The following is a 27537-nucleotide window of genomic DNA, read 5'->3' on the forward strand; positions in this document are numbered from 1 at the left end:
TGCTTGCCTGCCTGAAGATAAACAGGACACATGAATGGGCAAACTCCTGTCCCTCTGCCTTGTTACTCAGTCACGCTCTACCCCAGGCTGCATCTTTACCCGACTTAGCGATGGTGGTGGGGAGAGGGTAGGTGGCGAGCCCCTATTCACAGTGAGAAATAGGCCGGAAGAGGGTGGAAATTTGGAGTTAGGAACCCTCAGGAACTTCTTTCCAAAGATCAGGCCAAGTCTAACTTGTACCTTTGGGCCTCCAGCTGGGGCAAAGCTTCCCCTGTCCTTCAATCAAGACTGTAGAAAATGGTGACAATCTTTTCAGCCTTCTCCTCCCTTCACCCTCCCAGCTTTGTCAAAGTCTTCAGCCTTCCCATCCTTGTCCCATAGCAGGCTCACACCCTGTGGGCTCTCCACAGGAGCTGATGCTCTTGGGAAGGGCTGTGGGATGGGCGGGCTCATATTCAGCCTCAAAGGGTTTGGAGGGTGGGGCCGGGGTGGTAGCAGGGTGAGTGACAGCTGGCTAGACTAATCAGGATGAACACCATTTACTGAGTAGCTACTCTGTGCCTGGCCCTGAGCTCAATATTCTATGTGTATCAGCTGATAGTACTCAGGACAACTCCCCAAATATGCATTCTTTTCTCACTTTTACAGATGAGGAGACCTGTTATACTAAGTTATGGGTACACTCAAGGTGACACAGAAAATAGCAGAGAATTCAGACCCAGGGTGGAGCGATGCCAAAGCCATCAATCACATCAGGCTGTGACTGGGAAAGGGCAGTGGACTGGCCTCTTGCAGCCCAGAGACCTAGGAGTGGGTGGGGGAGGGGTGACTGGGAGCCAATCTCAAAATGACCATGGACAGCCAGAGATGGGCAAAAGTGTTTGGAAGCAGAGGCAAAGGCTTCCCAGTGGGTCTCTAACATCCCACCTCCTGCCCCTGACCCCACAGCTCTGTGCAAACAGCTCTGGCTCCCGCTGGCCACCCTCTCCTCTCCTGGTTTCTGAAAACCTATAAAACCTTTTCTTCACCTGCTGACCAGTTGTCTCCATCCCTACCCCTCCTCCTCGGCCTGTGTCTCACTCCAACTTCCCCAGGTTCCCCTTCATTCCAGGCAGACTCTCCCTTGCTCCCATGCTTCTTCCCTTCCTCTCGGCCATCTCTCCTGACCTTCTGTCCCCGCCATATCTCCTCTTCTACTCCACATCCTCTCTCTCCTCTCACTTTGCAAGATCCACTGCTCTCACACTAAAATATTCATAGCGGATGGGACCTGAACACTAGGGGAGCCCTGCCTGGCGCTCTGCACCTTTTTATGCTTCTGGTTTGGTCAGTCTGTCCCAGCGCCCAGTTCAGCGGCAGGACCAGGTCTACGGTTCCAGGAGGACATCTAGCCATTCAGCGGACTAGGCAGTCCCCCTACAATGAATGACAAACCTTCCCAATGCCTCCGACTCCCAGCCCTCCTGAGCCCCCATCCTCCCATGATGGACAAGCAGTGGGGCATGGTAATCCATGAAACACAGAGGTAAACACAGCTCTGGGGTGCTGGGTAGGGTGGCTGAGACCCTGCCATGGGGCTTCACGCCCTACCCCAAAGTGGCCCAGAATAAAGGGATGCCCAGGACTCACCCCATCTCTGAGCTGCAGTGAGGGAAGCAGACGCCTGCTCCTGCCAGGGGGCACATGCCCCTCTCCAGCTTGGGACTGTCCAGTGAGCACCTCCCTGGTCAGGATGTTTTAGCTCCCTCCTCCCTCTGCCCTCCTCCTCCCAATGAGCTCATCTGTCTGGGGCTCCCCACCCCCCTTTGCCTGAAGGGATGTTTGGAAAGAACCTGGCAGAAAACAGAAAAAGAGGAAGGGAGGGATGGAGGAAGTGCGTGCGCCCAGAGCCCTTAGAGAAAGTGGAGATGGGTGAGGAGAGCTCAGGAAGAGTTCATCGCTGCTCCAGGTCGGATTCGAGGTGGGCTGGGGAGCAGCGGGCGAGGGGGCCAGTACTGGTTCCTTGCTGGGCTGCTGAGCCACGTGCCTGCGGGTTGGTTTGGTGCATGCTGTCCTGTTAACCCCCTCAGCACCTGCCAAACTTCAGTGGATGCTGAGACTGTGGCTGAGGCAAGTGAGCGCTGAGCTGGAGGGCAGGAATGGTGAGTCGGGATGGGCAGGGAACAGACCTAGGTGCATTAGGAGACACCCAAATGCCTGGCCAGGTAGCATCCACGCAGCCCCAACCCCAGAGGCAGAAGGATTTGGGAGCATTCAACTTTAAGTTACTGTATGCAGAGCATCCCGGCTCCTGCAGTTCCACTGTCCTGAGGTTGGGGCCCTGTTGATAACTGGGCTATAAGCTCCTGGTGTCGATCTGAGTGATCTGAGGTCAGAGGGAGAGGGGCTGGGAGGTGGGGGCATTGCGGGGGGATGGATCCCTGCAGAGCTCCCTCTTCTCTGCCTCTCTGAGCCGGGTCAGCGTGGCTGCCGTCCAGCTCCGTTACCTGCAATGCCCCGACAGGAGCCAAGAGGGCTTATGCGGGAGGGGGAGAGGCAGGCAAGGGCAAGGGCAATAGGGGAGCCAGAGGGGGAGGAGGCTCCCTGCCAGGCTCTTATTACTTAGAAGGAACTCCTCCCAAAATAGCTCTGGAGGCCTCACCGGAGCTCTCCCTTCCTCCCCTGCCGGGGTCTTGGCTAGCTTTCTGAGAATTGACAGAGATGGAATCTTCCACCTACCCGCCCTGGTGTAGGTGGAAGGTGGGACCACCCCCAGGGTTGAGTACCTGCCTGGATAAAAGCATCTCCCGGAGGCTGGGAGCCGGAGCTCGGCCCCCATTTCTGCCCGTGTCACTTCCCCACCACACACTGAACCTCATACCTGCGCTGCTTCCTAGCTCCCATCCTGGCCCTGAGGTGGAGGCGGAGGGCAGGAACCCAGAGGCTTGCCTGGTCTCAGAGAGGACTGCTGGACTAACTGCTTCAAAGACCCTGAGCCCTCCCCCGCACACCCACCCCCCTGGAAAAATCTCCTTTCCCCTTAAATCTAGGCCCTATCTCCTCCCACCTGAGAACAGCTTCCTGGCAGCTCCTTGGCTCAGGGTCCAGTCCGTCTCTGTATCCCTGAAAACTTGCTCTTTGAGGTATTTCTGAGACAGGCTGCCCAGGACCCCACCACCAAGAAGCCAGCCTGCTGGGCACAGCAGGGGGCTGTGTCCAAACCACCATCCTGCCCTCTAGGGACTTGCAGCCGGAGGTGCAGAAAGGGCCAAAGTGCCCGTCCATCTGACGGATGCACTAGGGTTTTGAGAATTTTTGAGGAAAGTGCTCTCTAAATGTAAAATTCCTCTAGCCGCTAATGCATCTTTCAAGCACTTTTCCTGCCCAGCTGTGGAGCCCTCCTGCTCTCTGGAGGAAAGCTGGGGGTGTGGAGGGAGGGAATCAAATAATGGGGGAAGTTCTAATTCTGACTTTAAGAATCACTTTCTCTGTGACCTTGGGCCACACATTCTACCTCTTTGGGCCTGTTTCTTCATTTGGGAGGCGTGTGGGTTTCCTAAGGACCCTTCTGGCTCTAAGAATTGGCGAGCAGCGAGGCAGCTGAGAAGGTGGAGGGTGCGGAGGAAGCTGGCCTGTTTTTGTGTCCCCAGGGTCTAAAGATATCCAGGGAATGCTGTCCCCTCCCTTCCCCTTTCTCTGGGCAGGGGTCACTTTCCCTCCCTTTGGCTCACCTCCTGGCTCAAATCAGCCTCCGGCTCTGAGAAACTTGACCCCTGCTGTAAAAATAAAGTGGGCAGTGTGGATGTCTGGCCCTGTGGATCTAGTGTCTGGAAGCTCCTGGAGAAGGAGGGGGTAAACGTGCAAACTTGGAGACAGGAAGAGTCTTAGCCTTTTTAGGGCCACAGACCTCTTTGAGAATAATGAGAGCTAAAATGGACGGCGGGCTGACCCTGTGCCTAGAACTCTGTTAGCACTTTTACGTATGATAATATCTCATTCAGTCTTCATAGGTCCACATCTGATGTTTGTGAGGCCTGGGGCAACTGCACAAATGATAATTACATATATGTCTAAATATAAGTTATGAATCAAGATAACAAAGCGTTAAAACTCATCTATTATCCTCCACCTTTGATGAATTTTCCTCAGTCTTAATTTTAAGGCCAGGCCCAAAAGCCATTCCCTGGTCCACTCTTCCCTGGTCTTGCTGGGACAGGGTCTCTCAGGCATGCCTGGGAACCCTCCATCTGCATGTCAAGTTCCATCCACTTCCCACCCTCTGTAAACAGCTGCCCTTTGCCCCGGCCTGGGGGTGCACATCCGGCATGGGCAGTTCCTGAGAGGATTGACCCGGGGAAGAGGCCTGCTCGGAATCGGGTCATGTGAACAGGGAATTCCAGGGTCCCGGATGTTCGGAGCATGGTCTAGAAGAGGAGGTGTATAGACTACCCTCCCTTCTGTCCCAGGAACCACTTTTCCAGTGAGGAGGTGTAGGGCCAGAGGAGGGCCAGAGTGAGGCCCTCCAAACTCAGGAGCCCAGGGCTGAGGCCCCTGTTGCCCAGGTCTAAGGGTGGCATTGCTCTTAACGATTGCAAGAGGTGAATATCGTCACTTTCACCATATTACAGATGAAGCTGCTGCAGAAGATTGCATAACTTGCTCAAGGTCATACGACAACATATGCTGGAGCTGGGACTTGATTCCCCAGTGCCTAACTCCAGAGCCCCTATACCACTATCACAGCTATACTGAGCAAACCTCTCTCCTGGAAAAAAAGAGAGACATTCAGCATTTCCAGTACAACCTCAAGGGGTCCATGATCTCTGAAGCCCCCCAGGGACCCCAGGTTAAGAAGGTGGGCGGTGCGGGGGCAGTAGCAGAGGTCAGGCCATGAAGTGGGAGCAGGTTTCCAGGTCTGAACCAGTCTCCAGACAGGCAAAGGTTGGAGGGTCAGGACCTCAGACAGGCCCTGTGGTGGCGGGAGGGGGCTGGGATGGCTGGGAAGGGGCTGCTGAGGAGGATAGCAGACATGAGTCACCAAACCACCCCAAGTAGCACTAGTCACTTGTAACTCAAGAGGGTCTGGGAAAAAGCCCTCTGACCTGGCTGCGACCCCCACCAAGCCCGGACATCTGCCCTGGGCTCCTCGACCCCCACCCCAAAAGGGAGGCGAGGCCAAGGGAGTCCTCCAGGATTCTGAAGGACTCAGGACACCCTTGGAGGGGGGTAAAAGGGGAGGGTCTGAGGGGGGTGGCCTAGGTGGGAAAAATGAGAAGTAGGGGTGCCGCGGGAGGGTGAAGCAGGGCTTGGACCCGATCGGCGGTGTCTGGCCGATTCCCTAACTAGGAGCATCATGATTTTCGAGGAGTCCATGAAGCAGTGGGAGAGGATGGTGGGCGGTGACGGGGGTACTTTACAGTTGGAAGCCGGGTTCCCGGGACCCTGCACAGCGGGGCTCCGTGAGGCTGCACACTCGCGGGTCGGCGGCCGCGGCGGGCAAGCCCGCACACGCCCGCCGGCTGCTGCAGTGCTGGCTGCGGGCATCCGAGCGGTCCCTTCGCGGCCCCGGGAGAGGGAGCCGCTACCCTACTCGTGTTCCTCAAAGCAGAACATCACAGCCTTCCAACAGCCGAAAAGCTCTATCTCTACCCCTCCCCAAACTATCCTCCTAATTGGCAGCTCAGCGCACGGGATGATGCGCGCGGCTGAGGGCGGCCCTGCAGTGCGAAGCCGCAGCCGCCCAGCCCGAGCCGGAGCGGAAGCAGGGGTGGTGGTGGTGGGGCCGGTACGGCTGGCTCCCGGGGCTCGGGGACCACGAGGCGGGGGCGCCCGGGGCTCCGCGGCGGCCACCGCCCCTCCTGCGGCTGGAGCGCTTCCAAAGCAAAGGAGCAGCGTCGCTCGCGTCTGCACTAGCTCGGAGGTCCTGCTGCTCCGGGTCCTCCTCCTCGGGCCCCTCCTTCTCCTCCCCTTGCCCTCCGCGGCTGCTCCCGCAGCCGGCTCCTCCTCTCCCTCCCTCCCCCTCTTCGCCCTTTCCGCGCCAACTTTCCCGAGCCCCGGCCGGCGGCGCACAGCTCCCCGGCAGCCTCGGGGCCGACTGCAGACCGAGGGCTGCGAGCGCGGCTGTGACCTGTGTATCCTGTCCCCGCACCCCTGGTGCGCTCGGCAGAGAACAGCACGATGCCCGGGGCTGGGCACCGAGGCGCAGCCCGGGCGAGATGGCTGGGCACTGGGCTTTTGGGTAAGGCAGCCCCGGCTTGGTTTCTTCTGCCTCTTTCCCCCACCCTTCCCCCACCTTCCCCCAGAGGAGGAGACACTTAGAAGAGCAGCGCCTTGGACGGGGTGGGCTTTGGAGTGCGGCACGGAATGAGCATCGCGGCTACCGCTTCTTGCCGGACGCGGGCTCGGACTGCTGAGCTCCCTGGGGACCGTGCGCCGTCCCCTGCCCCATCCGGCCAGCCAGCCCCGAGATTAGTTCTTTGCTGTCTGTGGTGCCTTCAGCCCCGGGCTTCTAAAGCTGAATCTTGGGGCCCAGAGTTCGGAGGTTTAAGCGTGCTGGGGGAGGGTGTCTTTGCCTTGGGTGTAGGGGATGCCAGGTGGGTTTGCATCCCAACGTGTGATTGTTCGGATGCTGGTTTCTACCTCTGCCCAGAGCCGTTTGCAACTTGGATGCTTGTTGCCCAGGCAGTAGCGTGCACCAGTTGGGGGTGGGGGAGCTCCCCTTCCTCCTGGTCCTTTTTCTGTTTGACTCCTCTGCTCTCTACTTCCCCCAGTGCCCATTGCCTTCCCTGCAGACTGGATGGGGTTGAAGGGACTTGGAGGACAGTTCAAGCCCCTATTTATTTATTTAGTTATTTTTGGCCCGCGCCTGCTTGCGGGATCTTATTTCCCGGACCAGGGACTGAACCCGCGCCCTCGGCAGAGAAAGCGCGGAGTCGGAGTTGTAACCACTGGACCGCCAGGGAATTCCCCAAGCCCCCTTTTAGGAAGGATCTTATCTCTCTTCTTAGGTAAAGGTTCCATGGGGGTGTGGGGGAACCTGTTTAGCCTGCTCCTGGCTCTTCATTTTTGGGATGAGTATGAAGACGGAGGGGGCACATCCAGAGGACACAGAAGGAACAGATTATTATCTATTAGTATGCTCGCGATAGTTTCGAGCGTCAAACTCCGACAGATTGGGGGATGATATTTATTAAGGCCAGAATGTAATCGCCTCACAAATCATAGCTGGATTTCAATGTAAGCCGACTCCATCTCCGGCACCTGCACCGCTTCCTGTTTATATTAGTCACATTTGGCTTCTGGCAGCTCCCCCCTCGCCGGGTCAGGCACACCATGTAGGCATTTGGGCTGTAAACAGGGAGACAGAAGCCTTTAAGGGCGGTCACTGCTGCTTCTGCAAATGTAAACTGTGTGCAGACCCGTCACGTTGGCACCTGGTGGAGGAGGGGGATAGAGGATGTCTGCACTCAGGAGCCACTGATGTTATTACATCCCCACAGCTGGATCGAAGTCACTGGTGTTCTCTCTTGTAGCTTAGGCACAGATGTGCTGGTTTCACAGTGACCCTAGGAAGTGGGCCTCTGTAGGACTGAGGCTCCTCTTCACGGGCTAGGCGCAGGGCCACTCTACACTAGCTGCCCCTCACCCCATCCCTGATCGGCCCGAGTTCCCACTGTGGCCATGGCCGTTTTATCCTCAACTGCGAAGTTGAGGATAAAATGGGTACCAGTCCCTTCCTAAGCATGTAACTGGTAATGTACGTGTCCTGCCCACCCCTTCGTGTTCCCTGATTTGCTTAATTACTGTGACCTCTGTGTAATGATCACTTGTGAGGGTGCTATGTTGCCCCACCCTCTTTCCCTTGGTATGTGTTTATTAAGGGCTTGTTTAACGAGAAGGCAATGAAGGAGAGGGTGCTGAGTCCCGCTCAGAGGAAGGAAAAGGAAAGGGTAAGTGAGGAGTTCATGGAGAAGAGGATGGGAAAGGGGGGAAATGGAGAAAGACCCCAGGTTTGAATCTGGAACGGGGGATTTGTTCTTCTTCAGGAGATGCAGGCCTGTGGGGTCTCCCGAGCCCTAATGCCTGCCTTGGCTGGTGGGACCAGCATGCTAGGTAGACCCCAGGTACAGATCCTCCTGCTTTGCCCTGTTGCTGTGGGTGTAGGGCTCTCTGCATAAGCCACGGGCTGGCTGCACCAGTGCACCCGTTCCGTGGCCTGCAGGAGGAGGGATGGGCACTCTGCTTGGACTTGCTTGCAGAGCTGGTTTTGTTGAGCATCCAGTGTTGTCTCAGGGGCATGTTTCTATCCCGGCAAAGCCCCTCGGTGTGGGCCGGAAGGAGGCAGGTTGCCTAGGGTGAGGGAGCTGAAATCTTTCCTCTGTCTCTGGGCCCAGGGGGCTTCCTGGCTCAGCCTTGCCCCCCCCACGGCCCCCAGGGCCTGCACCCCAGGAGGGGTCTTGTCCTGCTGACCTCGGCCCACTTTCTGCCTCCCAGCTCTAACTTTGAGCCTGTCTGACTCCCCCGGGGGCCAGAGTGTATCAGCTTCCTTATTACCGTCAGCTGTGATTCCGCCTGCCCTGCCAGGAGAGCCCTGGGAGCTAAACTTAGAGAGGGCACCACGCTGCCCCTCTTTCCTCCCTCCACCCCAAGGTGGGTGTCACTGTCCCCAGATGTGGGAAAAGGTGGCAGAATGTTTCTGCCTTGGCATCTGCCTTGGAAGGTCTGATGGTAGCCCTGAGATCCCTGCTGGTGTATTTAATGATAACATTTGCATGTACCCAACACATTTTTACTTTAAATGGGAGGCCTGAGTCAATCCTTAGACAAAACCACAGCACCCAGATGATATAGGAGGGGGCCGATCAGTAAATAGCAAAGGAAACGGCTGCTCTGAGAGTGGCTCCATGGTTAGGGTCTTTCAGTGAGCAAAGGCAAGGCTTAGGGGCTTAGGATTGAATTCCACAAGATCATGAGTAGGAGGACTTGTTCATCAATCCCACGATGCCAGAAAGAGGCCCTCAATCTGAAACACACACAAGAAATTCTGAAGAGTTTAGTTTGGGACAAAGCAAAGGAAGTCCTTCTTTATCTAAGGAAATAACCACATGGAAATAATTACCTCCAAGAAGTAATACAAGGGGAAAGTATAAAACAGCATGTGAATGGCCTGGAGATATTGTTGACTGACACTGGTCATTGAGTTGGGGTGCCTTGGTTACATCTAGACCTGTGATGGGGGCCACCTCTGTCTCCCTCCCTTTAAACACTAGCCTCCACCTGCAGAGTGCCCAGGCCAGAGGATGGACTCACTGAAGCCCTTCTTGTGTTTTTTTTTTTTTTTTTTTTTGCGGTACGCGGGCCTCTCACTGCTGTGGCCTCTCCCGTTGCGGAGCACAGGCTCCGGATGCGCAGGCTCCGGATGCGCAGGCTCAGCGGCCATGGCTCACGGGCCCAGCCGCTCCGCGGCATGTGGGATCCTCCCGGACTGGGGCACGAACCCACGTCCCCTGCATCGGCAGGCGGACTCTCAACCACTGTGCCACCAGGGAAGCCCCCTTCTCGTGTTTTATAAGCTCATGTTATACCAAGCTCAGAAGGTAGGAAAGACAGCCATCCCTGGTTTGGGGCTATGGCACCTCTGACTTTCTCAAGGTCAGCGGGCAGAGTGGGGCCTGCCTTGTGTCTGCTGACCCATCCACCCTGGCTGAAGTACCTCTCGGGGTCCTCTAGTGGATTTATACCTGCCCCTGCTCCCTCCTCTCCCCGCAGCGCAGGCTCACAGGGGAGAAGGTACAAGAGGCAGGCCCCTGGGCTTTCCTGTGCACGAGTCTCCCAGACACAGCTGGCAGGACTTTTGCCTGCTGGGAGGGCGTGCTGTGGAGAAGCCAGGCTTGTTTGGCCTCTCTGATGCCTTAACTCGGGCAGGGCTCTGAACTTCTCCGTGGAAACGTCTCTGCCTTTCCTTTGTCCCCTCCGGGCTACGATGGAAATGGCAATGCTTCACTCTGAGAGTCGGGGAGTCCCGATTGTATTAGAGTTAAGTCATGCACATGGGCACACACTAATCAGGCAGAAATGTGCACTGTCATCAGCCAGACCTTAAAGAAATACTTTTCTCCTCTGTTCTGGACTTTTTTTTTTTTGCTTCTTTTTTTTTTTTTTTTGCTTCTATTTAAAGCAGTCAAATAATTTCACTTTTGATGTGTATCTTTGGTGCTCTTGGAGAGCCCATTCTGGCTGAGGTTGGGGAGAGGGATTTGGCCCCTGACTTGCATTCCCCGCCACCTTCCCCAGGATCCCGAACGCTGGAGGCTGGCGGTGTGGTGATCCTTGGAGCACATGCTCAGGCCCCAAGGGAGCACTGTAGCCATCAGGAAGCGGCCTTCTCCCGAGAGCTTCCCTGTCACAGCTCTGTACTCTGTTCCTTGGTTTGCGGGGGCGGTAGGGGGAGAGCAGCAAAGCTGGGGTCTCCGATCAGAAGGCCATCTTCTAGGCTGGAGGGTGATCTCATGTCTGGCTCCCATCCCTAGACCTCTGGGGCAGGGGGTTGGGGGAGGGGAGAGATAAAAAGAAAACCAAGAGTGCTAAGGAGAGCTTGGCCCTGACAGCACTGTTCTCTTGGAGAGGCACCGTCACAAAGGGGTGGACAGCAGAGTGCCGTCGGTACACTGCTTATTCCACTCACCAGTTGTGTGGCCTTGAGCAGGTTAATCTCTCTCAGCCTCTTTTCTTCATTTTGTATATTGGAGATAAAAATAATAACTAACTACCTTATAGGATTATTATGAGGATTAAATGGGACAGTGCATGTAAAACGCCTGTCCTATTTTATAATAGGTGCTCAACTCAGATTCACCATTTATTATGTGGCCCTGGGCAAGTGACTTAACGTCTCTGAGCCTCAGTTTCATTGCCTGTGAAATAAGAAAAATGATACCTACCTTTTGGCATTCTAATAAAACTTGGAGTTAACAGGTAGCAATCCTCTTGCACAGTGGTTCTCAAAGTGTCATCCCTGACCACAGCATTCCCTGGGACCTTCTTAGAAATGCAAATTTCCAGGCTCCATTCTACATGCTAGATCAGTAACTCCCCCACAGAGCTAGCTGTAATTGCCCTCCAGGTGATTCTGACGCTCTGTGACTTTGAAAGCCACTGCTCTAGAACAATTCCTGGCACAGAGGAGCTGATCAAAGAATGAAGGCTAATTGAAATGACCTCTCAGCACTAATTGGAACCCAGCAGGTGGGCAAACCCTGCTGCTTAAGGATGTAAGGAAGGACTTTCTTGCTTTGGGGCTTTGGGATGCTAGAAATGTCTCTTTTTTTTTGATCTTAGGTTAAGTCACCTAACCTGTCTATGGTCAGTTGCCGTGTCTGTAATAGGGAGGTATCACAGTACACCACTCATAGCATGGATGTGAAGGTTAAATGTGCCTGGCACATAGTAATTGCTAAGTAAGTATCAGCAGTTGTTGACAGTGGCAGGGGATCCTGGACCCGGGGTGTTATCTCTGAGCTTCATGGTAAGAGCAGTCCACTTTGCCTTCAGAAGTGAAGTGGACATGGAGAAGCTGAGGGGGGCCCTGAGAGCAGAGTTGGGCTGCCAGCTCTCCTTGGAGCTCCTCTTATTTATTTATTTATTGGGCTTCGCGCAGCATGTGTGATCTTAGCTCCCCACTGCCGGGGAACTCCTCCTCCCCTAGTTAAAAAGCATCGCCCATGTGGTACCAGGCATCATTATCTCATGTGGGCGAAACAAGAGGAAGCTGGTTTATGATGTACCACGAGGGAATTAAGTTTGACAAAAGAGGTCCTTCCCTGAGAGTGAGGATGGGAGAAAGAGCAAGGTCGGTGGCCTTTAAAACAAAGACTGACCCTAGCTGTCTTGGGAACTAGGGCAGTTCTGGGAATTGCCTTTAGAGCTGGGAGCTGACCTGGCCTGAGAAGGGTTCTCAAGTCACTCGGCCACTAAACCCAGTCAGTTCAGCCAAGTTTCCTCCCATTTTAGGTCTTGTTGTCCTGTCTCTAAAATCACGCAGTGGCAACTTAGTGTCTGTAACATGGATCAGTCTGGATCCTTTAGCTCTTACACTCTGGGAGCTCTAGGCTGGAGGTCCAAGTAGTTGAGAGAAATTACAGTCTGGGAAGAGATGCCAGGGAAACTTTGGCATAGGAGTTGGTACAGCCAGATGGATGCTCTCAACTGCCCACTAGACCTGAGGTCAGACCCCAGTTCAGATTTCAACTGCCTCTAGCAGTTGTATGACTTCGGCCAAGGCACAGGGCACTTTGCTCTTCTGAGCCTCAATTTCCCCACCTGTAAAATGTGATTAATAAGACCCCCTTACAGGTGTGAGGTGAGGGTGATATGAGATTACTCACACATAGCCTTAGCAAGCATCCCGGCCCAGGAAAAGGTCATTATTCTTAGGATCACTGGAAACCTGAGAAGGACTCCCTCTGAGTCCTCACCCAGGGTGACCCTGGGTGCCTGGTTCATCTAGGGGCAAGGAGAGCTACTCTCTGATTCCGACACCCCTCTTCCCCATGACCTTGAGGTACGGTGGACTATCCTCAAGGACTTTGTAGGACAGGAGTTCCAGGTTTCCTTACAAGAACTCATGAGGCAGAACCCGGGGGCCACGAGTGGAAATTCACGATTGCCACCTGCTCAAGCGGTAGGGGTGGTTTTGATGCGAGGGCGTGGGAAAGAAGCAGGGGCGGGGGTGTAGGGCTCGGGGGATGTTCCCAGGACAAGAGGCCGCAGTGGGGCTGTGGGGAGTGGGGGGCAGGATGGACCACTTCGGGTCACGAGGGGACGGAGTGTGCAGCGCCCTCTCCAGGCACCCCTCTTGCGTGCACCTGGTTGCCCGCAGTCGGCTTCCACAAAGCGTCTTCCGCCCTGACTTTCTCTGTGTTATTGCTTTATCCGTTCGGTTCTCGCTGCTGCTGACCGATGCCCAGACGTGCTCTGTTCCACCCCACCCCTCTGGACGCCATCCCGCCCTGTCTCCCTTCTCTTCTCGGGGTCCCGCTCGGTGGTTCAGCAAGGTCCAGCGCGAGGCTCCCCTCTACCTCTCCGCCCCTTGGGGCCGGTGGGAGCCGCCAGGGTCGGTGATGAGTGGCTGCTGCCGTTTTCGTCTTTTTCACCTCACGGGACCCCCTCAGCCTCCCAATACCCCACCCCCAATCCCGGAAACGTAACGGGGATGCCGCGCACAGCCCTCGGGGAAATTCCCAGCGCGAACGGGAGGCGCGGGTCCTGCCCTTGGGGGCAATGCAGGGACCGCATCCGCAGGTTAGGGGGCGAGGACTCGCGGCATGGAGGCAGGGGCCTGGGTTTCCTGGGTTGGGGTGACTCCTGGTGGTCACTTAGAATGCCCCAAGGGCTGCTAACTGGCTCGGAAGTCCATCCAGCTCAGCCCAAGCGGGAGAATGAATCACGGCGGTGGCCCAGGCAGTGTACGTTGAAGTAAAGAGAACCATCTTCCTGATATTGACACCAAGGGTGATAGAGACCTCTCAGCCTGACCAAGCCACTCCACCCTATCCGAGAGGTCCCTTCCAGGCCTCCAGCCTGGAGGTTCCGATGGGTTTTTTTTTTTTTTCCCGGTACGCGGGCATCTCACTGCTGTGGCCTCTCCCGTTGCGGAGCACAGGCTCCGGACGCGCAGGCTCAGCGGCTACGGCTCACGGGCCCAGCCGCTCCGCGGCATGTGGGATCCTCCTGGACCGAGGCACGAACCCGTGTCCCCTGCACCGGCAGGCGGACTCTCAACCACTGCGCCACCAGGGAAGCCCCCGATGGGGTTTTAAGGGAAGTGGTGCCCCTCACACAGGTCTCTTCCTGGTCCCTGTGTCCCTGTCGCTGGAGGTATCTGTGGGAAAGGCCGCTACCATCTACGCTGTCAACGGCACGGAGATCCTGCTGCCCTGCACCTTCACCAGCTGCTTTGGCTTCCAGAACCTGCGCTTCTGGTGGTCCTACAACAGCAGTGATACATTCAAGATCGTAAGTAGGCGGGGAAGGGACAGGACAGCTCAGATCCTCCTCCCTTCCTTGTCGCCTCACCCCTGCCTCCCATCCCAGGCTCTGGTCATTTCTGGCCTGACCCCACGGTGATGGTCCCCAGGACCTTTCGTCACCTTTTCTCCCAGTATTGTTGTCGGAGCCTGTCAAGAAGGATCTAAGTGGGAAGGATGCTTAGATTGTGTTCCCAGAATTTGGAGTCTGTTGGAATTCTTGGCTAGAGTCCTCTGTCTGGTGTGAAGAAATACCTGAAACTTGGTCAGCTTGTATAAAAATTAATACTTTAATATAAAAAACAGGAGAGACAAGACATTTGGGAGACTTGGAGAGGGGGAATGAGGAGAGTCCAAATCGGAGGAGGGCTGGGGAACAGGCCTTGGAAGGATGGGAGGGCAAGGTGGAGAAGAGAAGGGGCCAGGGCTGTGGCCACGGGTGGGGATGGGGCAGTCAGCAGGTGTTTATTGAGTACTCGCTCTGCAATCTAGTAGGGGACCAGCAGTCACAAGACACCAACTCTGGATGTAATTAGACTCTGAATTCAGAGGGTACCGATGCACAGTGCTGTGGGGTCGATCCACGTCCTGATGGAGGGTCAGAATCGGACAGATGGGATGTGGCGTCAGCAGAGGCCGGGGGGAGCGATAGAGGGAAACGAGTGTGGTATTTGCAGCATTCGTTACTTAAAAGGCTTTTATGAAGAGAACAGTAAAAGCATGCTACATTCTAGGGAGACCTTAATAACAGAAAGTGGGTTTAGCCTGAAGCCAGTAAAATCCAGGTTAGACAGGCAGAGCTATCGATACTGGAAGGAAACGACCGGGGGAGGGCTCTTCCTGGACCTGGGCAGGGAGATACCCAAGGAGTGGGCTGGAGTGACGTCATGACTCTCAAAAGGACCTTGATTCTTTCTTGGCCACTTCCTGGCTCCCCTCTTCCCCCCCCACAGCTCATAGATGGGATCGTGAAGAATGAGAAGTCAGACCCCAAGGTGAAGTTGAAAGATGATGACCGCATCACTCTGGAGGGCTCTGTGAAGGAGAAAATGAACAATATTTCCATTCTGCTGAGGAACCTGGAGTTCAGCGACACGGGCAAATACACCTGCCACGTGAAGAACCCCAAGGAGAATTATCTTCAGCACCAGGCCACCATCTTCCTCCAAGTTGTTGATAAACGTATGCAGTAAGGCCTGGGACAAGGGCAGTAAAGTTGGAAGGACGGGGGTGGGGGTGGGTACCCAATTCAGTGTAATGGTGAAATGGACCACGTTGGTGTTTTCTTTCGCTTTATGCTTTCAAGAGCTACTGGAGTTACATCTGGAAGCTTGAATAACTTAGCTTGAATACTTATTCTGCCCCTGAATAGCTTGTGATATACGTTTACGCCTTCTGAACCTTGTTTTCCTCATCTGTAGAATCTGCATTCGCTTAGGGTTGTTGTGAGAGTTACAGAAGCTGCTACACGGCAGTGTTTTGTAAAGTTCTCCGTATGTGCTGATTATTACTGTGGATTCTGTTAGCGACAGCCGATTGGATGCCAGGCATCAAACCAAAGAGTGCTGTGAATGATACACAGTGTTCTTTCTCGAGGAATTGACAGGTCAGGGTAGGACAGCAGACAGGTAAACACATAACTGAAACAGGGGCAAAGCAGGTAGAGGCACAGGTACCCGACTGATAAGAATGATCTCTCCCTCTGGAGCTTAAGTCCCAGCTGGTGGGGTTTCATTCTGACACAGGTGAAACAGACGAGGAAGCATGTGATGAGGATGTCACCTGATCCCGGACACTGGAGGTGTTTAGGGAAAGGGCTGGAGGAGTTAGGCTGGGTGGGCATCTACGAGGGGGGAACCTGGAAGGCTAGGGAGGTGCAGAAGCAGAGAAAAAGGAAGGAAATCTGCTTAAGGATCCTGATCGTGCTGTGTTTCTTGTGTGCCTGGGGGTCCACTTCTCCCTAGATGGTGTGGAATTTCTACAGAGGAGATGCTCATGATTCTGGAATTTTTTATTTTTATTTTTTAAATTTTTTTTTTGCGCCATGCGGGCCTCACTGCTGTGGCCTCTCCCGTTGTGGAGCACAGGCTCCGGACACGCAGGCTCAGCAGCCATGGCTCACAGGGCCCAGCCGCTCCGCAGCATGTGGGATCTTCCCGGACCGGGGCACGAACCCGTGTCCCCTGCATCAGCAGGCGGACTCTCAACCACTGCGCCACCAGGGAAGCCCTGGAATTTTTGAAGTTAGGGCCATTAGGATTCTCAGGTGGATTGGATATGGGGGTTTGTAAAAAAGAGAGGAGTCAAGAATGACTCCAAGGATTTGAGCCAGAGCAATTAGAAGGATGGAGTTTTCTCAGCAGAGATGGGAGAGACTGTGGGTGGAGAAGGTTTGGGAAGTCAGGGGTTCAGTTTTCAGTTGAGGGAACTGAGGCTAGAAGAGTTAAGTGACCAGTTCTAGGTTACCCCCTAGTAAGTGACCATGGAAATCCTGTAGTTGAAATCCAGACTACCTGGCTCCAGTGCCTTCTGATCACATAAGAGATGTCACAGGGAGATTCTCAATTTCTTCTGCATGGGCAGCAGAGACCTAGGAAGAGGCAAGTGAAAGTCTCGTGTTTGAGGGTCAAGTCAAACCTGGGTGCTGTGGTCCCTGAGTCTGAGTTATTCCAGAACTTGTGTGGGTGTCTGCGGGAGGGCGTATGTGCAGAGTGTCGGGGGAGAGGGCCGTCTTCCTGTTATGCCCTAGCCTGATGGATGCCATATTCTAGCTTCTCCTGCTTCCTGCCTGAGGTGGGCATGTCCCAGTTGCCCAGGTTGGAGGCTCTGGAGCTGCTGGGCTGCCATGGTGACTCCTGTTCCCCTTTTCCACCCCCCTTCTCTCCCTGCTCTGGCCATGAAGTGGAAGAAGTGGACAACACAGTGACACTCATCATCCTGGCTGTTGTGGGCGGGGTCATTGGGTTCCTCATCTTCATCCTGCTGGTTAAGAAGTTCATCGCCTTCATTATCAAGAAGACTCAGGAGAAGAAGTGAGTTGACTCCTGTCCTCCCACCAGCCCACCACCCACTCTCATATTATAGGTGTTCCCAGCATCTTCTCATCCACCGTCAAATACCCCATCTGCCCTTCATCCTTCTGCCTATCTCCTAATCCCATCCTCTCTTCCTAATTCTCTCACTCTCTTCCCTATCCCTGCCACCCTCCTCCCATCTTCCAGCCCCATCCCTAATCTCACTTCCTGTTCCCCATCCTCCCAGTAGGTGTTTGTTAATGCACTGACTTCACTGAGAACATAAATACAGCCCACTTGCTCTTCCTCATTCCCCTGTCTTCCTGCCCATCCCGTTAGCCTGTCTCTATTTGTACCACCTAAATCTAAAGTCCTACCAAAGGCTTTAAGATGCCTTTTTTTTTTCAGATCAGGGAAAATATAAGATTCCATGTACAGAAGCTCTAAAATGGGAAGATCCTTCTAGGGTGATGGGAGTCTCTTATTGTGAAATTCTGAAAATCCTAATGAGGGAGATAAAAACAGTCTGAAAAGGCTGATATGGCTGCCTAGGAAGCCCTAGGATAAATTCAGGTATAAATCAGATATCTGTAAGAGGAAGGGGAGGAAAGATGGGGAGGTACAAAGGGTGCGACCCAGGCCCAGAATTGCCGGAACAGGCAGGCTCCAAAATTGAATGTTGCAAAACCAGAGCAGGCAGAAGGCATTTGAAAGTTGTGTTCTTGGCAAGAAAGATGAGATGAGGCAGGCCTGCCATTGGAGCAGAGAGGGTGAGAGTAACAAGGAGAGGAAGAGAGAAGGGGGAGATGCTCTGTTGGTGTTGGCTTCATTCTGCTCTGTTGAGAAGAAAGAATTAGGCTTGAAAGGGCAGAAATTCCACTGGTAAGAAGGGAAGGCAGCTGATGGCAGGGAGGGACTTTAGAGAACGGCGGATGGGAGGGGGAGCAGGGAGGCACTGGTTGAGATGATGAACTCTTGGGTTGTTCACCTGTATCATGGCCAGAGGCTGGGAGGGTTTTGGAGATCTGAAGAGGGGCCAGGAGCATGGAGCTGGACCAAATTCTGTTTTTAACCATCAGTCTGACTATTGATGGCGAGCAAATTTGGAGAACACATTATTCAACATATGGTTTAAAAGCACTTAGAAAAGAAAACAGTGATCCTTGGGAGCCGCCACAAGTTCATCCAAAACAAGGCAGGCTAACATTTTCTTGCTAGCACACAGCTGGATCAGGACGCTACAGATAGTAATACTTCCTGTCATTCACCGCATGCCTACCGTGTGTTAGGTACTCCACCAGGCATTTTTAAAATAAAATATGTACAATTTTATTTTGAAGTTGAGCAAAGTGAGGTTCAGAGTGGTTTAGTGACTTGACTAAGGCTAATAAGTGATAGAGTTGGGATTTGAATCCTGACTTGTTTGCTTTGAAGCTTCAACCATTGCCGCCATACCCTGCTGATTCATGCGGTGGATCTAGAGTTCAGTCAGTCGTTCTTTCATTCGGTGGCTCTTTTTGAGGTGCTGTGTGCAAGGTACTGGGCCAGGTGCTGCAGAATATTCTGGAAGGAATGAGATTCTGTAAAGAAGACATGTACACAAATCATTGTAACATGAGGCAGAGGGATTAGGGCCAGTGTAGAGGTGTGAGAGAATGCCGCAGGGGTTCAGGAGAGGATGAGATACTAGGGAAGGATTTCTGGCCAAAGAGACATTTGTGATCAGCTTTGCAAGATGGATATGATTTAAGCCCTGCGGAGGGTGAAGAGAAGGGTGTTCCGGGTGGGGAACACTGAGAGCAAAGACAGAGAGTCTGGGAAAGGAGCATGTTCTGGGGAACAAGGCATTTATTGTTGTTGTTGAGAGAGTGGGGGGGTGTGATAGGGAGGAAGGGGAGGAAAAACCTGCGAAGGGGGTTGGGACAGACTCTTGAGGACCTGGGAGTCCAGGCTGAGACTGGCTTTCCTCTGACTGCAGGGGAGCTGGGGAGGGCTTGCAGGGCCTGACTCCATCAGAGGACCCGGAAGAAAGGGTGTGGCCTTGGTGGGCACAGGGACCAGGTGGGGAGGTGGGAGACAAGCCACGGGGAAGCCTGAGGAGGTTCTCTGAGCAGCAAGGAAAGCCTGCATAACAGCAGAGATGTGGCTTCTTCCCGAGAAGAAGGGAGGTGTGGGGCAGCAGCATCTCATGATCAGTTTTGGGCTTTCACACGTGGGTGCAGTTCCCTCTGCATGGAGTGTCTCCTCCCTCTTTTCCTGCTGATCTTTCTTGGTCTCAGCTTAAAGGACACTTCCAAAGACGCTTCCCTGACCCTAGAAGGAGCCTTCCTAGGTTGAGTCCCTCCCTGGTATGCCCCCCATCCTATCATTTACCACATTGTATTGCAATTACTTGTGTAATAGCATGTCCCCTGGAAGACTGCAAGTGTTTGCAGAGCAGGCACCATGTCAATTGGACACCCTTCTAGCCTGATACGGTGCCTGGTAGCCAGTAGGGTCTTAGTAAAGAAATATTCTTAGTAAAGAATTGGCCAGGTTGACTATACCTTAGGTATTGAGATAGATAGATAGATAGGTAGATGATAGATAGACCCATCTGAATAGAGGTCTTTAGTGGTATGTCACAGGGCTCTGTTTGTTCATTGTTATTATTAAGACTTGAACTACACTAGGAGTGATATAAGAAACCTAGCAACTATATTGGATGGAGAACAAAATTGAGATCTAGGAGGATCTTTTTTTTTTTTTTTTTGATTGAAGTGTAGTTGATTTACAATGTTGTGTTAGTTTCTGGTGTATAGCAAAGTGATTCGGTTGTACATACATACATATATATTCTTTTTCAGATTCTTTTCTATTATGGTTTATTACAAGATATTGAATATAGTTCCCTGTGCTATACAGTAGGACCTTGTGGTTTATCTATTTTATATATCGTAGTTTGTATCTGCTAATCTCAAACTCCTAATTTATCTCTCCCCCTTTGGTAACCGTAAGTTTTTTTTTTCTATGCCTGTGAGTCTGCTTCTGTTTCGTAGATAAGTTCACTTGTATCATATTTTAGATTCCACATATAAGTGATATCATATGGTATTTGTCTTTCTCTGTCTGACTTACTTCACTTAGTGTGATCATCTCTAGGTCCATCCATGTTGCTGCAAATGGCATTATTTCATTCTTTTTTATGGCTGAGTAATATTCCATTGTATACATGTACCACATCTTCTTTATCCATTCATCTGTGGATGGACACTTAGGTTGCTTCCATGTCTTGGCTATTGTAAATAGTGCTGCTGTGAACATTGGGGTGCATGTGTCTTTTCGAATTAGAGTTTTCTCCAGATATGTGCCCAGGAGTGGGATTGCTGGATCATATGGCAACTCTATTTTTAGTTTTAAAAAACTAAACCTACGTACTGTTTTCCATAGTGACTGCACCAATTTACATTCCCACCAGCAGTGTAGGAGGGTTCCATTTTCTGGATCTAGGAGGATCTTAAGAGGCTGGAGCTATGGACTAAATCTTGCAAGATGAAATTGATGAGGACAAAATGTTAAGTCCTTCCTGAAGGCCTCAAACCCAGGTATAGAAGCCCAGGGTGAGGCTAAGATGTAGTTTAGCGACAACAGCAGTGAAAAAGACTTGGAGGTTTTCATGAGCTGAAAGGTGGGAGTGAGGTAGCAGTCAGGTCTTCCCTGGAGAGCCCTGTGCAGCCTGGGCACTGCTGTTGGGGGGCGTTATACTCAAACTGGAGCATGTCCAGCACAGGGTGGCCAGGGTGTTGATGCTCCTGGGGGGTGTCTTCCGCCTTCTTCCATCTCTCCATCTCCATCTCTCCTTCCTACTGCCCTGTCCCACCACCCCCTGTTCACATCTGCTGTGCCCCTTCCATCTCGTTCTTCTACCTCTGGTCACAGTGAGCTTCAGGAGGAAGGGCCTGCGGGGCCCTGGGTGAGGAGCGCTTTGCCCTTGGCATACTGCCCACTGGCCTGTACCCTTGGGTTGGCACAGCCGGACAATTGCCCCTCAGCACTGATCCCTAGGAACAGCGCCTGGTACCCTTGCCTTCTGCCACGTTGAGATGACTGCGTGATGCTAGCCTTACTGAGACCTTCCTGTGGGTCAGGCACGGTTCCAAGGGCTCACTGACTCCTCCCAGCAACCCCATGAAGAAGGGACCATCGTTATACCCATTCTATAGATGAGGATATGGAGGAAGAGAGGTCAGGCAACCTGGCCTCTGGCTACCATAGCTCTACAGAAGGCCAGGGAGAGGGTCCAGCACTGGCCCAGGGCACCATGGCTCCTCCTCTACCATTTACCCATCACTTGGGTTCCTCCTCTCACCAGCACCCCCCTCTCTCCTCTCTCCTCTCAGGAAGGAGTGCCTCGTGAGTTCGTCAGGGAACGATAATACAGAGAATGGGTTACCTGGCTCCAAGGCGGAAGAGAAAGCACCAAAAAAAGTGTGAGCCCTGCTCGGGGCCAAGCAGCCGCCGGGAGCCTCGCTTTCTAACGATGAAACTGATGCCTGAGCCGTGTCCGTGAACCCACGTGCCTGAGACATCTGCTGCTTGGCTCAAACTGTAGTCTTTCCGGGCGGGGAGAAACTGGGGTCCTGTCTAGCCTGCCCCACCCCCTTCCCCCCCAGGGCTCCCCAGGGACAAGGGCTGGCCAAGGGAGGGGCCCTGTGGAAGGTTCAGGAAAGGAAAGGAGGGGCTGGAGCGGTGTGGAGGGCCGGTCCCCCGACACCTGGGTAGATGGTCTCCTTCAGTGTCCCCACCCTGGACAGGGAATGCCTTGGTTTTCCTCTAGATGTCTCTTTGTGAGAGACTTGGGGGGGTTGGGGAGGGCTGCCCCAGTAGCTGGACCCTGAGTAGGGAGGACTAACCCTTCTACGGTGGGAGTGGCCAGAGGACTCTGTACGGGATCCGAGGGTGGGAGGCTGCTGGAGGGTCCTACAGTGAGAGGCTTTGATGGATTCCTGCTGCCCCACGTCCTTCTAGTGAGGAACTCCCCTTTCCCCCCACCCCTGGGTGCCTGCCTGCCTGTCTTGGTTCTGCCCCCACCCCCAGACCCCAAGCTGCTCAGTCTCTGAACCCTCCCATCTAGGGCTGCCACCCTGGTCTTGGGGGGTCCTAGCCCACCTAGTCTGCTCCTCTGATCTCTGGGCCCTGAGGGCTCATGCAGGGTCCCTCAGGCCTTCCCAGAGCACCGGGGCGCCACCTACACCTTTCCTAGTATTTCTCCTTGGGGGATCAGGGCTGCAGAGGTGGGCCTCTTGGCCACGGAACGCTCACCCCAGCCCTGCCAGCGCTGGCTGGCCCTGCTCCTCGGCATGGCAGGACCATGGCCACTGCTGGGAGCTCGCCGCCAGCTCCGCGCTGCTCCTCTTCCCCTGAAGCAGCAGGTGGCGCCATCTTGCTTGAGGAGCTGCTCCTGTGCTCCTCCAGCTTCTCCCTGCCCAGGGCTGTTCATCTCCATCCCTGCGTCAAGGCTGGCCTTCACCTCGGGGACCCTGTTGCTTTGGATGAGAGGGCCCTTGGGTTTTCTGTCTGCTTCCTGCTCAGCCGTGCCCCGCTCTCACCCCAGGGTTGGGGAGGTGCAGGGAGAGAGTGCCCAGGGTTTTCCTTTGCTTTTCCACGCACTGGTTTGCACACCCCTTGCGTGTGGGGCTAGACTGTGCCTTAGCTCCTGAGTCCTGGCTCATGCGCTCCCTCCCCGCTTCAGCCCCTAGGGAACAGCCAGCTCTGGTGGGCCCTGGTGAGGGTCCCGCTGCCCTCACCCAGGGTCAGGCAGGGGACCAGGGAGCTGGAGTTGTGTCTTTAATAGCCCGCTGGCCAGCCACTGAGTGTTGGAGGCGTCTGCCAAGTGCTCCCGTGGGCCCCTTACAGGCCATGTCGTGGTATTGTCCCTGTGGGGTTGGGGAAGTGAGGGGAGCCGGGGCTGTGATCATGGAGGAATCCGCCATCTGCTCCCACCCCCTCGCTCTCTTGTTGAATTCCTGACACTCTGTCCTCTGGGCCCCTGGGAGGGATGAGAGGGGAGTAGCCCCCTTTTCCAAAGTGTGTGGGGACTGCCTGAGGACCCTCCCTGCCAAAAAGCAGCGGCGAGCGTCCCCAAGGGTGCAGGTTTGGGGAGGGGGAACAGGAGTGCCTGCAGGGCAGCCACGGCTGTGACCTGTGACCCTTGCCCGGCCTGAGGGGCTTGCAGGGTCCCACTGAGATCTGCCTCTGTCCCTTGCGGCCTCCTCCACCCATCCTGGGCTCAGGTTCAGATTTTCCCGGCTTTGGGAGCAGACAGACAAGAGCCACCAGTCATTCGGGAAACTTCGTAGGCTGCCTTCACGCAAAAGTGCTTGCTTCTCCTTTCCCAGCGTTAGCATTTGGAAGGGCAGAGTGTCTTGTGCTCCTCTTACTCCCTTGAGAGGAAGCCAAGGCGTACAGAGTGGGGGAGAGGAAGAGCATCATAGGCGGGTCATGCACGTTCTCTGGGCTCAGCTTTCCCTATCTGTAAAATGGGTGTAATAATACCTACCTCACAGGACTGTTGTGAGGCTTGGCAGGTTTTGGTTTAAAAATCTTTTTTGGCTTGGACAGGGATCTAGCAGTCCAGGTGTCATAATGGGAGGGACAGTTCCAAGTCTGTCCTGTCCTCATCTCTGTGTCCCATCCCCATAGTTCACACACACACACGCACACGCACACGTACACGTACACACACTCTCTCTCTTCTCTGTCTCTCTCTTCCCACCCCTCCCCCTTGGAATTATTTTAGTCTTTGTAATGTTAGAACCCTGGCTCTGATGCTTAAAGTTTCCTGTGCATGGCTTTTGTTTGGTGGTTTTCAGTAGAGGTGGTTGGGGCTGTAGCGGGGACACTTTTGGCTGCCCCAATGCCTGAGGGCTCTACTGGCATTTAGTGAAGGTGGGGGCTGAGGATGCTAAACTTAGTCCCACCACAAACACTGTCCTGCGCCAAGGCCGGGGTTATAGCCATGGAGAAACCCTGGCATGAATTTGCCGTAGAAGGTGTGTGGGCAAAGCCATCTTCCCAGGCAGACCCTCAGCAAGTGCAGGTCTCCAGGGGCTGGTGAGGGTGTTTTCACGGCCTGTGGGCTAGAGAGAGCCATTCACAAAGTTGAACTTGGGAGCCCTGGACACACGCAGCTATGCTGACAGTAAGGTCAGGAGACCGTAGACGAAGCATTTCCCAGCTCCCCGTCCTTGACCCCGCATAGGACCCGAGCATTCCAGGCCTTGGGATTCTCCCGGTGCAGGAATTGAGCAGAAGGCAGCCAGAAGGAACCTAGAGTGCTGGAGAGGTCTGGGAGAGGGGCCGGTAGAGCTCAGGGAGGGGGTGAGAGCGAGCTCCTGAGATGGGGGCAGCTGAGGGTGTGCCTGGGTGGCGTGCGTGTGTGGAAATGCATGACTGTGGGGTGGGTGGGCCATGCATGGACGTCGGGGTGTATGGAGGTGTGTGTAAAGGCTGAGTGTGCCTGAGATGGGGGAGGTTCTGCACGTTTCAGGAGCCATCTTCCCTGGCCAGAGCTATATCCGTTGGGGCACCTGGAGGCTGAGAAAGGATAGGAGACAGAGGGGGAGATCAGCCGTGCTCCTGGGCTCCGTAACGCCGTGACTCTGTCTCATTGTCACAGACAGATGCCATCAGAGTGCTGGGGGGAGGGAGTGCCAGGAGGGGGCTCTTCTCTGGGGAAAATCCTACAGCTTCACTTTACTTTGTCCCAGGTGGGAGTCCTTACCCTCCCACCCGATACACAGTGCTTTTGACTATCTTATGCATGGTTTATTCCTCTGCCTTGGATGACAATACTCACAGTCAATTTCCTATGTAACTATAGATCGAAACAATGCAGCACAAACGGGCCTTGGGGGGCCTCAGATCTGCAGGTGCCTCCTGGGAGGCGCAGATGTGCACACACCCAGCACTGACTTGTGTTCAAGCACAGAATGAATGTGATCAGACTGTCTTGCCTTGACAACATGTTTTGCATTGTAGAGTTTTATCTAGCTTTGCCTTGGATGAAATAAAAATTATATTTAATAGAAACGGGTTGGGGTTTCTATTTCTGGCTGACTGGAATTTGGGGCCCAGTTTTATTACTTGCCAGCCAAGCCTCAGTCTCCTTGTGTCTGAAACGTTCCCTGTCTTGGTGAGATAACAGATGTGAAAAGTCTAAGGATGCCCGGCATATTCACAGGCATTCAGGTCGTATTAGTGCTGATAGTACTTCTTCTCTGGAGAAGCTGCAAAGATGGCCCTCTAATACTGGAATCGTTGCCAGGGCCCTCCCTGTACAGATGACCTTGGCAATGATTCTGGTACCACTAAATATCATCACACCCCCTTCCCCAGGCCCTTCCACCCCAGATTAACATTTATATCCAGGTGAAATCTTTTCAAATGTACAACATAAACCTTAAAGAGGAAAAGCGCAAAACAATTTACTGACTGGCATATGTGGGCACACTGAGCCCTGCTTGTCTGGTCCCTCCAGGTTGCTGTTTTAGGGGACAAGCTATCTGGGGGCGGTGAGGGAGGGAGGAAGTTTAGGCTTATATCCCAGGAATGACTCTACCCATGCACATTTCATATTGTCCATCTTAAACCACTTGAACATAGATTAACCAAGCGCTCATGCCTTCTTTCCAGCTGCTGGGCACAAGGCCAGGCTGGGAAAGAACTGGGACTATGTATGCATGTGTGTATGTGTGTGTGTGTGTGTGTGTGTGTGTGTGTGTGTGTGTGTGAGTGTGTGTGCGTGTGCGTGTGTGCGTGTGCGTGTGTGTGTGTGTGTGTGTGTGTGCGTGTGTGGGTGAGTGTGTGCTTGTATTCATGGATTTTATCATACCACACTTTCTCACCATACCATATCCTTGTCTTCAATGGATTCCCCTAAGACTGCATCTCAAAGGGTTTCAAACACTAAGTCCTCAAAGATCTTGTTAAAAGACTCTTCTTCCTCGGTCACGGGCCCCAGCAACGCAGAAGTCCGTGAGGTCCTCAGTTTCAGCTGGTGTCCCTGACAGCACTCTTTTCTGAGCTCTCAGCTAAAGAACCTGCTCTGTGCTCTCACCCTGAATGGACTCACCTGGATCCCCATGCCACTACTCACCTGTCTTCAGGTACAGCTTGTGGCCTGGGACCTCCTGCCACCTTCTCATCAGCTACAGACCTGTTGGATATTGAAGTTTCCTGGTCCATGTCTGAGTTTATAACACTCTTGGAATGCTGTTCATTGAACGTGCCGTTCTCCATGCAAGGATCAGTCCCAAGGCCTGGGTAGGTTCCCATCATTGCTGTTTCATCCCTACTTCCTCTCCCCATTCAACTGTCATCATGATGGATAGATAAACAATTGTGTCAAAGCCAAATTAGGAACTGGGACTGTCCTGGGCAAACCTGGACATACGGTCACCGGTTAAGGCCATACTGACTCAACTAGGACAAAAATACACATAAATTATGTGTTCTTATTTGAGCTGGTAGCAGGCGCAGAGACCAGATGGACTATTCTGAACTAGATGCTCTGCTAGATGCTGGTATTACTAAAATGGGCTAAATATTGACCACACTCTCAGGGAGCTTATAGTCTCCTGTGACTGAAATAGAAAACTTTTAACACGATGCAAGTTTGCTTCTCACTTGTGGGTCTCCTGTCCAGGCTGCTTTCCACGTGTCACTTGGAGGCGTTGCATCTTACTTTGTGGCTCTGCCCTCCTCTGGGTCCTTGGAGCCTTTTTCATGCAGGTGGTGGATGAGAAAGGTGAGAATGAAGATGGTGTGTTGGAAGGTTTATGGGCCAGGCCTGGAAGAGGACCACGTCATGCTGCCCACATGCTCCTCCACAGGCAGGCTGGGAAATGTAGTTGCTGGGTGCCCAAGAGAAAGTAAAATGTGTTTTGGGGAACACAGAGCAGCCTGTGAGATGACAGGGGTTCAGGTAGCTGCAAGAGGTTCAGCTGCGGCTGCAGCCCCGATGGTGTGGTGGGGACTGGAGATGGGGGGAGCAGGGCAGCAGCAGGCAGCGTAGGCAAGGCCCCGATCCTGCGGGGTTTCCAGGCCATGCCAGAAGGTTCACGTTGTATTTTGTAGGCCATGGGGAGCCACTGGAAGATTTTAGCGGGGGAGAGGCAGGACAGAGTTCGAGAGGGCAAGACAGGAGACAATGAGCGTTGTGCTGCCGATTTGGTTGCCCAGGCAAGAGATGGTGGCAGAAAAGGGATGGAGAGCAGTGCAAGGGTTGCGATAATCAGGGGAGTAGAATATACAGAGCTTGATTTTAGGGGTCTAGGAGAAGACGGTGCCAAGGATGGCTTCTAAGCTCCTCTTGCAATGAGCGGGTACTTAGAGGCAAGTTTGCCCTGAAAGGGAGTGGAGGGGAACAGCGTGTTGGGCGTAATGTGCATTTATGGAAGTGGTGAGTGTGCCCCCAGGATACCAGAATAGTAGACAGTTGTAAATAAGAGTCTAGGACTTAAGAGTAAATGGTCTGTTTG

The 27537-nt window shown here is 53.7% G+C and overlaps 1 protein-coding gene across 1 annotated transcript; it reads left to right on the forward strand.

Moving 5' to 3' along the window:
* Positions 1-5839: 5839 nt before the first annotated feature.
* Positions 5840-25087, forward strand: SCN4B (sodium voltage-gated channel beta subunit 4). Its single transcript, XM_033862005.2, has 5 exons — positions 5840-6217; positions 13820-13992; positions 14957-15185; positions 16906-17035; positions 21397-25087. Exons 1-5 carry the CDS (start codon positions 6157-6159, stop codon positions 21488-21490), a joined length of 687 nt encoding a protein of 228 aa, XP_033717896.1. The 5' UTR covers positions 5840-6156; the 3' UTR covers positions 21491-25087.
* The last annotated feature ends 2450 nt before the right edge of the window (positions 25088-27537 follow it).

This window comes from Tursiops truncatus, chromosome 8 (assembly GCF_011762595.2).
Source record: "Tursiops truncatus isolate mTurTru1 chromosome 8, mTurTru1.mat.Y, whole genome shotgun sequence".
In the NCBI taxonomy this organism is placed as follows: Eukaryota; Metazoa; Chordata; class Mammalia; order Artiodactyla; family Delphinidae; genus Tursiops; species Tursiops truncatus.